Raw genomic sequence first — 14,892 nt, 5'->3', positions numbered from 1 at the left:
AATTCTCTGCTCACAACGGCTTTAATTAAATAGCTCCGCAAAGTGTGCTGAGGGTGGCAGAGCAGCTCTGACAGAGGGGCTTCATCCAGCCATCACCTGGAAGGAGGGTTTTGTTTTGGGCTCATTCTTCTTGGCTTTTATTACTTTGCTGTCTGCATAGAAGCCCTCCACCAGAAGAGTTGATCCCTTTCTTTTCCCAAGAAATGGGCTGGGAGAAATCCTTTTGGACCTCACAGGTGAAATCTTGCTGGCCTTTGTTTTGGTGTGAAGACCCCAGAGGATGCAGGGAAGATCTCTGATGAGAAAGAAAGCTGCCATAGGATGGCAGTCTGCCCACTGAACTGTGGGGGGGATCCTGGGGAGAACAGAAGGAATAGTCATCTCTTTTGTTAATATAGACTTCCATGATTGAACTGGGGGCTTGGAGACACTCAGGGTCAGGCTGGAGGGGCTTGGAAACATAATGATGTGTCTCTGTTCACTGCAGGGAGTGTTGGACTGACAGCCTTTAGGGGGTCCCTTCCACCTCAAATGATTCAGTGATTGGATTAGGTTGGGGTCACATTGAGCAGAACACAGAGAGATTGGGACTGAATGTGCAGCAGGAATAAGTTGGGTTTTCCTATTTGAGAGGTCAATGAGCAGCATGAAGGCTGTCCAGGTGAGCTCTCTGCTCTGATTTACTGCTGTTCTCCCTTCAGCATTTGAAAATCAATCCATTTACTATTAATGTCTCATCCTGAATTTATTTCACACGCCTGTTAATGGACTGACCAAAACTCTTTCAAACACCAGGACTCCTGCATCACACGGAGGGCTGCATCTCTGCTGTGTGCTTCTTTCCTTTGTTCCCTCTCAGATCTGGGACCTGCTTTCATGGAAGCATTTAGGAACACTGCTGCATGTTCCCATGCTATTACTGGTGAGGAAGGTGCAGCTTCTGTGCTAAACATCCCCAGGCAAGCTTTAATGTGGAACTGGAGCAGCAAGGGCTGTCTGCTGGGCCCAAGCTGCTCTTCTGGGCTGCCTGTGGACTCTGTAAGAGAAGCAATGTTTGCTGCCCAAGGAGGCAGTAGTCTTTCTCTGTGCCTCCTGGGCCATACCAATGTGTGCTGCACCCCAAAAACTGCTGGAAAACTGCTTCTACCATCTGTGACAGGTGAGTGGGGCAGCAGAGCATGAGGCCCTGCAGGCAGGGTGCTCTTGGTGTGGGATCAGAATGAGGCAGACCTCACGGTCCCATTTTCCCCCTGTGTATGGGGATAGCAGACAGCTGTGATCACATCCCATGGCTGGATTTGGGGAGGATTAGGGGGTAAGGGTCAGAAGCTCCATGTGCTCCTCAAATTGAGACAAAGCAGGGGATGCTCTCAGTTACACCCCTCCCCACTTTGCCCACCATAGCTCTGAGAGCCCTGGCTCAGCCCTCTGTGCCATTTGGCCACTTTCTAGGTTAAATTCCCCAAATTCTACCTCTGTTCCGGGAGCACTCAGCCCTCCCGGCTGCTGAGCTGCCCCAGGTGGGTGCGGGACACTGCCGGGGACTGCAGGTAGGGTTGGGTATTGGTGCTGGAGTCTCCTTCCATCTGTGGGGTAACTAGGGGAGGGTGGCAGCTCTGAGCGGTGGGGACGGAGCCCGCAGGTGTGAGCTCGCTCTGCTTTGGTGGGTTTGGCTTTTTCCCTTTTTTTCCCCCCCCCTTTTTATTTATTTTTTTAATCCATCCCCTCCCTCCTTCACCCCCCCCCCCCCCCCCACCTCGCTTTGCTTTTACGCAGTGACAGCAGCCAGGCAGCCGGGCTGGCTCTGCCCAGCCGCCGTCCTCCCTCCTTCCCTCCCTCCCTCTTTCTCCTTCTCTCCCCCCCATCCTTCCCTGCTCCTTAAAACCTGCGTTCCGGGGGTGCAGCCCCTCCAGCGGAGCCTCCGGCCGTGCCCAACCCGGCTTTGTTCCCTGCGGGGCTGCCTGAATGCGGACGCAGTAAGAAGGGAAATCCGTACGCAGGTAAGCAGCCAGCAGGGGTTTACGTGTCTCTGTATCTTTTATATATATAAACTTCGGGCATTTCCTACCGCTTTGCAGGGGATGCTGCAGGGCTGCAGCAAGCTGGCTTTGGACAGAAGGGGGGGAGGGGTGGGGTGAGCTTGGAGCCCCGGCTGGAGGCTGCTGTAGGGGGTGTTTGGGGAGCACGAAGCTGCATTAAGGGTTTCCAGCCTCATCCAGGCTGCGGGATATGGGTGGGGGTCTCCCAGTGCCCGGGAGGAATGGAGTTGTGCAGCCTGCATTCCTGCTGTGCTGACGGTGTGGAGATATTTGAGCTCAGGGTGCACTGAGCTCTGGAGTCTGAATCCCATTTTCGTGCTCCTGGGGAGCATCCCTTGCATTCTTTGTGCCCTGAACTGCCCGTTTCACCAGCATATCTTAAAACTCTCTTTTCGGTGCCCCCAGGTCGTTGGCACAGGCTGGTGGTTCATGATGGACCCCCTCTTCCCTGCCCATATATTGGAAGACCCCGACCTGAGAAAGCTGCTGAACGACTCCTCCATGCTGAACCTGAGCTTTCTCCCCAGCAACTGGTTCAACAACGGCACGGGGGACAGCTTCCTGCCGCTCAGCATCAAGATCACCATTGTGGTTGTCTACTCCATTGTGTGCATTGTGGGGCTGGTGGGCAACTGCTCCGTCATGTATGTGATCGTCAGGTAGGCAGCAGGCAGCTTGCAAGGGAGGGATGGGAGCAGGGAGGGCAACCTCGTGAGAATAAATCAGTGCTGCAAGAGGAGAGGGCTGGTGATTCTCCGGTAATTGCAATGTGCTTTAGAGGTAATGGTGTGGTGTCTGTTTAATGCTTTGGGTTTTATATGTTGGGTCTTTTTTTTTCCCCTCCCTTGCTAGGCATGGTGAAGGTTCCCACCAGCTTTCAGCTGCCCTCTGGTGCCTCCTAAAGTTTAACCCAGAGAATGGAACGGAGCGAGCAGGTCTGCTCCATAAGTGGGGCTTTTTGCAAGCTGCTGGGTAGGGAGTGGGGTGTCCTGGGGAACATGAAGTGTTGGGAGCATGCAGGGTGCGCCCACTGCTCTGTGGGACATCTTCCCCCTGCTGTGGGTGCAGCTGCTGCTCCATCTGGGAGCTGAACCAAGTTCTGAGGTGTAGGGCTTATTGGGAAGCTCAGACTTGCATTTTTTTACCTCTAAGTGCAATTCATGCAGCTTTTCCACCTCGATGGGAAATATGGGTGTAAATAAGATGCAACAGGGTGGTGAAGAGATAAGGGTGACTTTCCTGGCTCTGGAGTTGGGAGGACCTTTGCAGGAGGACACAGCTCAGAGCCTGGGCTGCTCCTGCAGCACTGTCTGACCTCTCTGCCTGCTCCTGCTGTGGTTTGAACCACCTGATTTCCTGCAGTCATAAACCCTGCAAGTACAAAGTAAGCTCCTGCAACCACTGGGGCTGCAATTCTATGTCAAGTGCCAGCATCCCTCTTGTGATCTCAGTGCTGTGTGTGGTATAGAATCAGCTCCCATTCTATATAAATCTCAGAACACTCCTGATGCCAGCGCAGAAAACACATTGCAAACTTTTGTTTTCTCCTTCAACAAAGACGACTAAAATAATTAGCAGATATTCAGAAGCTGAGATTAAATCCTGCTCTTGCCAGGAGCCCCTCTGCTCCCAAAGCATCTCTCCACTGAACACACACAGCTGTGCTGGGGGAGATGCTGCAAAATGAAGCCTCACTGAGCAGAGGTTGGGTCTTTGCCACAAGGACAAAGTGACTCTCCTGTTCATTGAATTGCCCAGCAGAGCTCTTAACTGTGGTTGGGTTTCTGGAGAGGAGAAGGGATTGCAGCACTGCTGGGGAAGCTGAAGATGGATGGGGGGGGGTGTCTGCAGCATAGCAGTGCCACACTGGGATTGCTTGTGTTTCTGTTCAGCATAGCACAGTGCTTGTGGGTGTGCGTGTATGCAGTGAGCAGCAAATCTGCCAATGAAAAGTTCCTGTCCCACAGTTGCCTGGGGGGTGCCTGAGATGCTGTGCAGGCAGGGGTGGGAGTGTGTGTGATCCTTAGGTGTGTGGCAGGAGGAGCTCAGAGTTCTCTTGCTGGCTGCAGAATTGGAATGTGAGCAGCTGCCATCATTTCATCCCCTGGTTTCTTTGACAATGTGTGTGTGTTGGCCTCTGGGGAGAGGGGGTATCTCTAAGGAGCAAGGAGAGCCTCAGGATGGTGGCTGTTGTGTCAGCAAGAACACAAATAACTCAACCCAGCATCCTGGGCAAGTGGGATGTGCTGTGCCTGTGCAGTGCTACGCTTCCAGAGCAGTGGCTTCTGTTCTGGTCCTTTTGGCTTTGATACCTTCCAGCAATATAGATGGGGCCTGAGAAAAAGTGGGATTTAGCCCTGGAGTTTCCCCTGGAACATCTTGTCCTTTCCTTCCCCATTGGTATCTTCTGGGAACTCAGTACTGGCTGAGACCAACATTGAGCTGCAATAGGGAATGACTCTTCTGAGATCACAGAGAGGCAGCAACTTTTGAGTATCCCTGCCCAGAACTTCTATTTCCTTGCCCTTGCTCACTGGAGCAGACACAGTGATGAAACAAACCCAGTATCCCAAACCTGACCATGGCCAAGCACACAAATTGACACAGAGCTGCCAAGTTAATATGAGGGTGTGAGGATGCTGCTGTTGGCCTGGCTGACTTCTTGAATGTGAGTGCTGCTGGGCTTTGTGCCTTAAGATGCATCGTTTCTAGTGGGTTGAGCACTGGTTGCTGGCAAAACAATGTATTTTGGGGATTCTCAGCAATAATGCTTCCATTGATGGGGAAAGATGGGGAAAGAATCTACCGTGTTGCATCCTTCAGAAGCTCTTTTCACCTTTCCATGCTTATGTTTCACCGGGGATAACGGGACTACTTGTAAGAAATGGGTGTATTTTCTTCCACTAAATGAACAGTTTGGTGATGCAGGCAATAATTGCTTTCTGTTTCAGGGAATGGGGAAACACAAAGACTCGAAAATCAGTGCTGAAGGAAATGGGAGGCTTCAGGAAGGGCAATTTGTTCTGTTTGGATGAGTTTGTTCATAGCCCAGAGGGAAAAGTTTGGGATCTCCTGGTATTTCAGACAGAAGAGAAAAAGAAAAAAACCACCATATTCCAAACCTCCTCTGGGTTTTCCCCCATGTTGTAAAAACCAACCTACCTCTCTATTGTATTTGGAGTGATTTAACGTTTGGAGCTATTAATTTGTAGCGCCAGTCGCCACGTGACTGTCATTCCCCTTCCAGTGCTCCAGGCACTAATTGGATAAGACTGAGAAGGGCTCTTCTCAGGAGCACTATTTCCTGGACAGTAAAGGGCCTATTGTGCAAATCTGCCTTGTCTGGGGCTTTGTTCTGCTTGCTCATTGCAGAGTTCCTTGCCAGCCCAGATAATGCCTCCCCTCCCTCCTCCTGCTGTTTGTCTGCTCTCTTCTGCATACATTTCCTGTGCTGCTTTTAATGAGGGTGGAACAAGGAGTTGAACATCATGATGCAGAGAGTGTTTGAGGAGCGAGTGGGGGTGAGCGGCTGCTGGGTTCTCTCTTATCACTGATCTCTGCAATGCTGGGTGCCCCAAACCTTTATTTTTTTAAAGGGTAGGCAAAGGGAGATATGTTGCTTTCACAGTGGTACTGGACATGGCTGACCTGTGAGCTATGGGTTGAGGTAGTGCAGACCCAGCTGCCCAGCCTTTCCCTATATATGAGAGCTACCAAAGCATTGGTGTGTGTGAGAGACCAAGCCCTGAAGCTTCATGGCCACGGTGATGCTGGAGGGGGGGGATGATGGGCAGCACAAAGCTTCTGGCCTGGGGAGCCCTCTCCCTTGAGTTGTGTTGCTGTGATGTTTGGCAGTGATGGTCTGGAGGACTCTCCCTTGGTGCTGAATGTGCTCATTGGGATCAGCCTCCCTGGGAATGAAGCTTCATCTCTAGGGCTCTGTGGAATGGGGCTTCATGGGGGAGATGCCTCCCTTTGTGCCAGCTCTCCCTTCTTGGGAACCTGGAACAGTCAGCAAAGCGCTGAGGCTGCTCAGCTCTCCCTGCTGATGTCCATGGTTACAAAGCAGCTCAGGCAGCTCTTTAGGAGTTGTAGATACCAGACCCCTATGCCTTTATTCACAGCCTTAGCTCTGCCTTGCTGCTTCTGTCCTGTAGGGCTGTGCTGTCTGTCCTTCTGCTGGAAACCTCCATCGATCCCTGTGCTTGGAGGCTGAGGGCAGCTGGCTGTGATGAGACGGGGAAAATGAAGTTAATAGGACATCTCAGAGATGCTGATTTCTTAATAGAAAGCTTTTTAATGGAAGAGTGTTGACCAGCTGTGCGGCTCAGAGCTAAAATTGAGTGAGTGGTTAATGCAATGCAGACCCAGGGGATGTAGCGAGGTCAGCTGGGATCCCTGCTCTCTCCACGTTGGTCTCTCCTGGTTTTTCCTGGAGTATAAACAACAACAAAACAAAACAAAAGGTAATTGTTGTAAATTGTAGAGTAGGAAAACCCGTGTGGAGGGGTCTGTGCTGTACAGAGTGGGAGGGGGGGGGGTCAGATCTGCATCTGTGGACATGGGCAAGCTGTGCCCATAGCATGGGGTATTCCTGCCCATCTCCCACTGACAGCTCCTGTCAGTGAGAGAATGTTCCTGTCCCAAAGCACCAGTGCTGTGGCAGCCTCCTTAACCCCTGCTTATTGGTCACCATCCTGCCCAGGTAATGAATAGGATTTATGTACTGCTGATGGTGGCTGCTTTTTTCATTGCTGTCTGGCTCCATAGTCTGAAATTCATTTCTGAAATGTGCTGTTTGTGGCATGTTGAATCGTTAGGAACAAACAGGCTTAAATGGGGGAGAAATTCCAAGATGAGCTGGCTGCAAGAGAGTTATGAGAGCAGGAGAGATGTGCAGAGCACCGTGAGAGTATGTGGCTGAGATGACACAAAGCAGGACAGTCTGTGCCAGATGGAATATCAGCTTTGTTCAACTTGTGGGCTAAAGGCAGACTGGGAGCTGGGATGTCACTGATTTTCACAGATTCCTGCTGTCAGAGCTGGAGCAGCTCTGCAAAATCCCTCCAGAGCTTTTTCTGCTCTGTTTTGCTTCCCTGCCCTTCTGCAGATCTCTGCATGTCCGGGAAGGGGATGAAGGGACTGTCTGCATCCCAATGAGCTGGAGCTGCTGATGCCAAGAGACTCAAAGAGGCAGAGGGCTTCTGGAGGTGATGCTCACAGCTCCCCGGGGTGTGAAGGCTTTGCTCTGTTCCTTCTGCCCTGGTACCTGCAGCTCTGTTCCAGGATCTGATTTTGCTACTCCTTACCCCTGGGGCGTCTGCGTGCTGTACAGCAGCTGGATGGACAGGACGAACAGTGCTGAAACAATAGCACTGCAGCTTGCCCTGAGGCTCAGCCAGAAGCAGAATCCATCCTTCTGAGAAACAGCACCTCAGAGCCAGCATGTGGAAAATCTACCTGCTTCCCCTCCTCCGCCAAAATGCAGGTTCTCTTTCCTGAAGGATTTCCCCCATGTAACGCTGCTGGAGGTCCACTTAGCAGAAAGGAGGGGGACAACAAGTGCTGAGCTGCTCTATGGGTCTTTATTCTTCTTAGGCTTCAGGAGCTGGGGGAGCATAAGAACAGAGCAGGATTACATTGATGGTAAAGGTGGAGTGGGATGGAGAGCTGAGAGCAGCTGGAGCACCCTGTGGGAGATGCTCCATTAGGAAATTACCTCTGTGACCGAGTGCAAGAAAGTGGCTCAGCAGGAGCTTGTGTCCTGCGTGCAGACCTTGTCAGTGCCAGAGCTGTGCCACGGGGGGGCTGGGGGGCGTAACTTCTATGCATCCTTGAGCCTAAGAGTTTAATTTGTCTTCTTTTTGCTGTTGTTGTTCAGATTAAGAAAGAGAACATTCTCAGTTCCCAGAGGAAAAGAAAAGAAAGGTTAATCCGCGGAGAAGTGATTAATTGATTTTTGTTTGTACTGAACATTCTGGAAATGTTTGGGTACATGGGTTTGTTGGGATAATGGCTGTTGGCTCTCAGCATGTGGAGAAAGTGGAGCTAGAAGTAATTAATTAGGTGCAAATTAATTTCCCCACCTTTTGAAGTGCACAAAATCAGCCTCAGAATCCACGTGAAGGTTGGCAGGAGGATGCGGGTGGATTGGTGGATGGCTGCTTGTTTCTCCTGTTGCTCAGAAATATGTGCATATATATTTTTTTAACCTAGTGGTTAAGTGGGCCATCTTTGTTCAAAAATGCAGCTGTTATTCCCTCAAGTCATAGTGTTAGTGATGGAAGAGTGAGATGGAGGTGTGCTGATGAATTGCCTCCGAGTGCAATCCTCCTGCATGGGTGGGGGGAACGAGCTTGGCCTAGACTGAGAGACACAGAGACAGTAATGTTCCCAGGAGGTATCTGCTAAGGCAGTCTTAGGTGACTTAATTTCCTGAAGCATGAGCTGACAATACTTATCTGCATGTGTTGTTGTGTGCTGGTACAGAACAATGACGCTATGCAGCACAGAATCTTCTTTCTTCCTAAGGAAGAATTGCAAGGGAAACCCTGAAGCACTAAAGCCTGGCAGCTTCCAGGTTGTGCTGGATTTGTATTCTGCCTTACTTGCTTGTCTCTTCATAATAGGAAGGATGCTGGTATTTTTCCTTTACTGCTTTTGGTTGTATAAGTTCTGATCTTTCTAAGAACCTGCTGCCTTGCTCTGCTGCTGTGCTTTCTGGGCCAGGAGCCGCCTGACTGAGGTTTACGTGGGAACATCAAATGCTTCCGTCAACACTCACCTGCTCCAAAAGCTCCCCTTGGCTTTCAAGGGCAAACATAGGCTCCTTTGTTCTTGCTTTCTGAAGCTACAGTCTGGCAGAAAGCATTTCCAAACACCTGGCTTCTAACACGAGCTCTGGCAGGATAAAAATGGACTTCAGATTCCCATCTGTGGGTTCTCTGGGTGCGAATTCACTAAGTCACCCTGTGTCCAGGTGGAGTTCAGAGTGTAGCAGTGACAGTGTTCCTCCGAGCACCCAAATCACCTGCCAGGAGTCAAAGCCCGCATTATCTAGGAGGAGTATGGTGTCAATTGAGGTGCACAGCTCTGGGTTTGCTCTTCTGACTCAATTGGACCAAAAAAAAAGAGCATGTCAGGTTAAATCGGACCTCATAATATTCTAGAATGTATATCGAAGTGCAGGTTGTTTGGTGGTTTATGGGTTTTGGTGTTGCCCCCAAATGAACTTGTCCTCTGTTAATACATATTGTTGTCTGCCATTTCTGGCAACGCTTCTCTGAAGGCCATTAGTATGTTGAAAGATTGATGAAATGAAGGTTTAAAATGATATCAGCTTGTTAGCTCTAATGTCCATGAGAGGAGCATCCTGGAGCTGAAAGGGCAGGTGCCCTTGGAGTCACAGCTGAGCTTCCATTCCTGCACACTCTGTGTATCCTTGGGCAGGTGATCACATCTTTCCTCGCATCACTTCCCATGCGCAAAGGGGAGACGACTAACACTGGAGCAAGGTGAATCTCTCGGGGCAGTCTGTTCCTGTGATAAAAGTGACAGGAGTGACACAAATCATTTGGAGTTGGCTCATGACTTTATTCCCAAAGTGTCACTTTTTTTTTTTCCTTTCAGGTTTTTTGATATCTTGTAGTCTGCTGCTAACCAGCTCTGCAAATCTCACCCGTTCTGCTTTGACAGCTCACATTAACTGTAGCCTTTGGCTATGAGCCCATGCAGAATGGCTAATCATCTTACTCCTGGACCATATGATGCCTTTCAAATCAGCTTACTGGGTAAAACTCTCACCAGTATTTATAATAATGAAGGCATATGTGATGAAATCCTAGATGAGCCTCACTGAAGTCATTTTTCATAAAGCACAATCTGACCTGACAGCCTCAAGTGTTTGTTGTCCTTGCTTGTGGTCAAGGAGGACAAGCTTTTTCTGCCTGTGAGACTGATTGTGAAAGCACCATTTCCATCAGTGCAGAAGCCAGGTAGAAAATAAAATGGCAGTATTGAACATAGCTCTTTGGTAAGGAGAAGCATCTCCATAACATGAATGCCCTCTTTGGCATACTTCAATGCCTTACCCATTTGGGTCAGGTGGAGCTCTAACCATTGCTCATTTTCACATTTCAGATTCACCAAGATGAAGACAGCAACCAACATTTACATCTTTAACCTTGCTCTGGCTGATACCTTGTGTCTGATGACCTTACCCTTCCAGGGTACAGACACGTTCCTTGGCTTCTGGCCTTTTGGCAATGTCCTTTGCAAGATCGCTATCTCTATAGACTACTACAACATGTTCACAAGCACCTTCACCCTGACGATGATGAGCGTGGACCGTTACATCGCTATCTGCCATCCTATCAAAGCTCTGGACATCCGCACTCCTCACAAGGCCAAAGTGGTGAACGTCTGCATCTGGGCGCTCGCTTCTGTCTTTGGCATCCCAGCGATGGTGATGGGATCTGCAGAGAATGAGAACAATGGTCAGTCAAAACACACCGAGGGCTGGGGTTTTTTATGCCAATGGCCAGGAGAGCTCTATGGTCTTGGGGAGCCATAGAGGGGGAACTGGTTTCATCAATGGGCTAATTTCCCTGCTATAAAGCCATTTAAACTCATTCCTCTTTGTCATTGCTTCTTTGCATCACTCCTATTGTTTTTCAGTATTAAACATGCCTTAACAAAGTGGAATGTGAAAATGCTTCTGTTCCTGATATGAGTTTTCTGACCTTCCTCTCCTTTTTATTCTTTCCTTGCAGAAATTGATTGTCTAATTAAGCTCCCTTCACCTGTGGATTACTGGGATCCAGTGTTTGGCATCTGCGTTTTTCTCTTCTCCTTTATGATCCCCGTGCTGATCATCACCATTTGCTACAGTCTTATGATCAGACGCCTCAAGAATGTCCGTGTCCTCTCGGGCTCCAAGGAGAAGGATCGGAACCTGAGGCGCATCACCCGCATGGTGCTGGTAGTGGTGGCTGTCTTCATAATCTGCTGGACTCCCATCCAGATCTTCGTGCTGGTCCAGTGCTTGGGTGCCAAGGCTGAAAGCGAGCTCGAGCTGGCTATCTCCTGCTTCTGCACAGCCCTGGGGTATGCCAACAGCAGCCTGAACCCTGTGCTATATGCCTTCCTAGATGAGAACTTCAAGGCTTGCTTCAAGAAGTTCTGCTTCCCTACCGCCTTCAGGACGGAGCTCCAGATGTCCAACAGGATGTGCAGCATCGCCAAGGATGTGGCTTATGCCTGCAAGAACTCGGAGGGGACTAACAATCCGGCCTGACTAGGCATGGAAATCCCCATGGTGGCTGTCGCCCAGCAGAGTCCGACCACTCCCACATCAGAGTTAACTCAGATAACGGCCCTTTAGCAGGACCTCAAAACTGAGAAACCAAGGAAGCAATTTTGGGAGTTGGGAAAACCGGACACTGCAAGAGCATGCAAAAGAGCCGATTCAATGCATTTTTAGTTCTGACGTGCCCTGCCCTGTGGAGGCACGTTTGAAATCGGCCTTTTGATTCCTGTGGAAACCCTGGCAGCTTGCAAGGCTATAGAGAATTGGGGAATTAAGGGTTTGAAACAGGCATTGCTCCTGCATCTTACGCTTCTGCTGCTGGGAGACAGACAAAACGCAGACTATTCCATTTCTTTTTCCTCCCTGAGTCGTTTCAGATCCTCTGCTCTTGTACCTCTCTGTGTACATGGGTTTATTCCTGTGGCGCCGCTCTGAAATAAGACTTTTCTGAAGCCGAAGTGGGCAACAGCCGTCAGACAAAACCCAAGATCATCCCCAGGATGAGTCATCACGAGGGGAAGGATGCGGGGAGGGAGCAGAGCTGGCGGAAAGGGAAATTCAAGCTGCTGGGAGCTGGAGAGCTCTGCAGAAAATCCTCTACCTGAGAGGGGAGAGGAGGAGGAGGAAAAGATGGATGAAATGAACACAGATCCTTGTTTACATGCTGCTATTGTTTTTTGTTTTTAGCATTATCTTCCCATTGTAATATTGGACAGAATGTCTGTATATACATACACGTCTCTATATTGCTATGATACAGCTATATTGTATAAGATGTCTGCCTTGCCAAGCATGCCTTGGTAATCTTCCTCAGTGAAGGGAAGAAATGAAGTGGATGGAGTGGCCTATGAACACATGTACGTATGTACAGGGGGAAGCCATTTTAGAGACAGCCCAGCAGCTCCTCCCAGAAGACACGGATGTTTCTGGTAGGAAGGGCAGCCTACAGCCTCCCTATCTGCTCCACATGTACAGACTGTGCAAAAGATGGTTTATTTATTTTGTCGAAGCGACATCAGCGATGCTGAGAGCTCTGGGAAATGTTGCTGAGATGCCACAACTTCTACCAACCTTGATTCGTTTTCCTTTTTCTCCTACCCCCCTTCTTCTTTCTTCTCCATTTAGTAATGGAGTGGAGAGTCCAACCACTGAGTGCCCTCTGCGGGGACAGCGGGCCTGTGTTCTTCCTGAAGCACTGTGGCCACAGGGAAATTTGGGAAGGAAAGTAGTGGCCCTTGCTTGGAGATGGCCAGCTGCAATGGCAGCTGAACTGTACAGACTTCACATGAATATAGTCCTTGTGCTCTGGTCTATGAGATGCTGTATTTTTAATGTATCACTTTATCACTATTTTAATGCTGTCATGTTCTTTATATATGCTGTTTAAAAAAAGGAAGAAGAAAAAAAGAATCCAATGTTATATTTCTATGTAGAGTGTTTCCCTTATGGTTGGGCTTAAAATATAGATGCAGTCCCAGTGTCCCATCTGTAGGCCCCGGGTCTCTTGTAAACTCTGCAAGCTGGGACCATTCTCATAGTTTATACTGGGAGTCTGGAGGTGGATATAAGGGAGAACTTTACAAGTAGCACTTCCCCTGAGTAGCTGCAGGAGAGGAGGAGGTCTGGGCACTGTAAGCACTTTGTGATGGATGTTTATCCCCAGGCACTCACCAGGAAATCTCATACAGCCCCAGGCATGCCTTGGAGACAGTGACAAAGCAAGCTTGATGGGCTGCTGTACTCACGGTTGCAATGATGGTGTTGGTCATGGGCAGTGTGAGGTCTTCTGAGCCATGCAATGTGGGGTGATGTGGGGTGTTGGGTATGAGTGGGGATGTGGCTGCTGGGCTGTCCTTGCAGTGCCATGAGGCAGAGCAGAGAGGTCTTTGGAGGCTGTCTCAGCAGAGCCACACTCCCTTTGTAGCTCCTGGTTGTGTTTTTAAACAGATTTATGTCCTTTGAAAGTGTTTGGCACTTTTTATAAGGATTTTGTTATAATGACTATGCTGCAACAATCTCACATAATCGAGTAACCAATAAATGTGTGTTTACTGAGCTTTTGGGTAATTCTGTGGCCCTTGCAGTGAATGTGTATAGGCATTCTGTTAATGCTCGGTGGAGTTATAAGAAGAGCAACAAAACCTGGAAGCAAAAGCTTTATTGTACCGTGCCTATGGAGTTAAAGGCTTGTTCTCAGCTGCCCAGCTGAAGTGCAGGCTCTTTAATTCTCCTCTAAAATGGTTGTGTTGATATGATTTTACAATTACTGCAGTGTAAGTGACAGTTTCCTTGGTGGCTACTTGTGTGCTTCAATAAAGGAAAATAAAACCCCTATGCTTGGAATGATGTGGAATATGAAAGACGTAGCTGCATGGATCAGCAGCTGTTGGATGGGATGCTCACAAGTGGGCTTGTGTTTCCATCTGAAACCTTTGCTGTGTGCATCTAGTCCCATTTAGCTGAGGTCAATGGGACTTCTGTTGTGCCGACTTTGTCTGGAGGCAGCCTGCATGAAGAAGATGTGAGAAAATGGGTGATGGAGAGGAGTGTGAGCTCCCGCAGTCTCTGGTTGCCATCCCACAGGGCTGCGAGGCTGGGCATGGTCCTGCAGAGCAGTGAATTACAGGAGTGCTCTGAAAACAAAGCCTAAGCAATCTTCCATAGCCAGAAAAGATTGATCATCCCGTGCTACGTGTGCAATAAAGAAACCGTCTTCTCTCTGCATGGAGATCGATATTCCTACCTAGACAGGGGAATATCAGCAGAGGTTTCTTTATTAACAGTGGTGATTTTATTTTATTTTACTTTATTCATTTTTTTTTCCAGAAAATAAAAAAAAAAAAGAAAGAAAATTGCTGAGGAAAAGAAACAACACCAAGAAATCTTTATTGCTCCTCTAGTCCAGTTAATTATAAGTACCCAGGGGTGAGTTCTTATGGCAAAGCTATAAAGTAAGCTCCTTTATTCAGTACTGTGGAATTCATTAACGCCCTGAGTGCTGTCCCTGCTGCTGGTGGCTGGTCTGACTGCTGGATGGACCCAGGAGGGGTGAGCTGAGCTGTGCCCTGCCATGCTCCTGGCTTTAAGAATGCTCTATTCTGTAGGGATGCTTCACTCAGTGGGGCCATGCCCCCTTCACCTTCCCCTGCCCAGGCTGTTCTGCCCAAAGCTTTCCTCTCTGGTGAGGTTTTATGCCACAAAGGGGATGAGTTATCTTCTCCTGTGCCACAGATCAGCTCAAGGTCCTCTGGTTCAGGTGAGTTTCCAGCTGAAATCACCCTTCTGATGCCCAGTCCCCTTTGGAACCACAGCACCTTCCACCATCCACAACTCCAGCCCTGATAAAGACATTATCTAACACTGACAAGTCACCAAGGCTATTTTTACAAGATGTGTTTTTTTATGAGGAGCTAGACTGTAAATATGTCTGCTTTCTTCTTGTTTTTTTTCCTTTCCCAGAGGCAGATTTGTTAACTCCTTCAGGAGCTGCAGCTGCGCTCTGCTCCCTCTGTGCATATCTCAGGTATCACTGCTGGGGAGCAGCTG

General features: G+C 49.1%; 1 protein-coding gene across 2 annotated transcripts; it reads left to right on the top strand.

Moving 5' to 3' along the window:
* The first annotated feature begins 587 nt into the window (after positions 1 to 587).
* Positions 588 to 13,678, top strand: OPRL1 (opioid related nociceptin receptor 1). 2 transcript variants are annotated; one of them, XM_015881705.3, is made up of 5 exons: positions 588 to 1,159; positions 1,777 to 2,000; positions 2,445 to 2,698; positions 10,179 to 10,534; positions 10,811 to 13,678. In XM_015881705.3, the coding sequence occupies exons 1-5, from the start codon at positions 877 to 879 to the stop codon at positions 11,332 to 11,334; spliced, it is 1,641 nt and encodes a 546-aa protein (XP_015737191.2). In that variant the 5' UTR covers positions 588 to 876; the 3' UTR covers positions 11,335 to 13,678. The 2 variants fall into 2 exon arrangements, with proteins under 2 accessions (XP_015737191.2, XP_015737192.2); XM_015881706.3 differs by lacking the exons at positions 588 to 1,159; positions 1,777 to 2,000; positions 2,445 to 2,698 and adding an exon at positions 9,708 to 9,829.
* The last annotated feature ends 1,214 nt before the right edge of the window (positions 13,679 to 14,892 follow it).

The sequence above is a fragment of the Coturnix japonica genome, chromosome 19 (genome assembly GCF_054131305.1).
Source record: "Coturnix japonica strain WE chromosome 19, WE-NBRP24, whole genome shotgun sequence".
NCBI classification, from domain to species: Eukaryota; Metazoa; Chordata; class Aves; order Galliformes; family Phasianidae; genus Coturnix; species Coturnix japonica.
This window is presented reverse-complemented; position numbering and strand designations above follow the sequence as displayed.

Excerpts from the sequence above, each read along its gene's own strand:
- OPRL1 (XM_015881705.3), top strand. The coding sequence starts at position 877 with ATGGAAGCATTTAGGAACACTGCTGCATGTTCCCATGCTATTACTGGT. Across the intron at positions 1,160-1,776 it reads GCTTCTACCATCTGTGACAG|TGACAGCAGCCAGGCAGCCG; the intron begins GTGAGTGGGGCA and ends GCTTTTACGCAG. Across the intron at positions 10,535-10,810 it reads TGCAGAGAATGAGAACAATG|AAATTGATTGTCTAATTAAG; the intron begins GTCAGTCAAAAC and ends CTTTCCTTGCAG.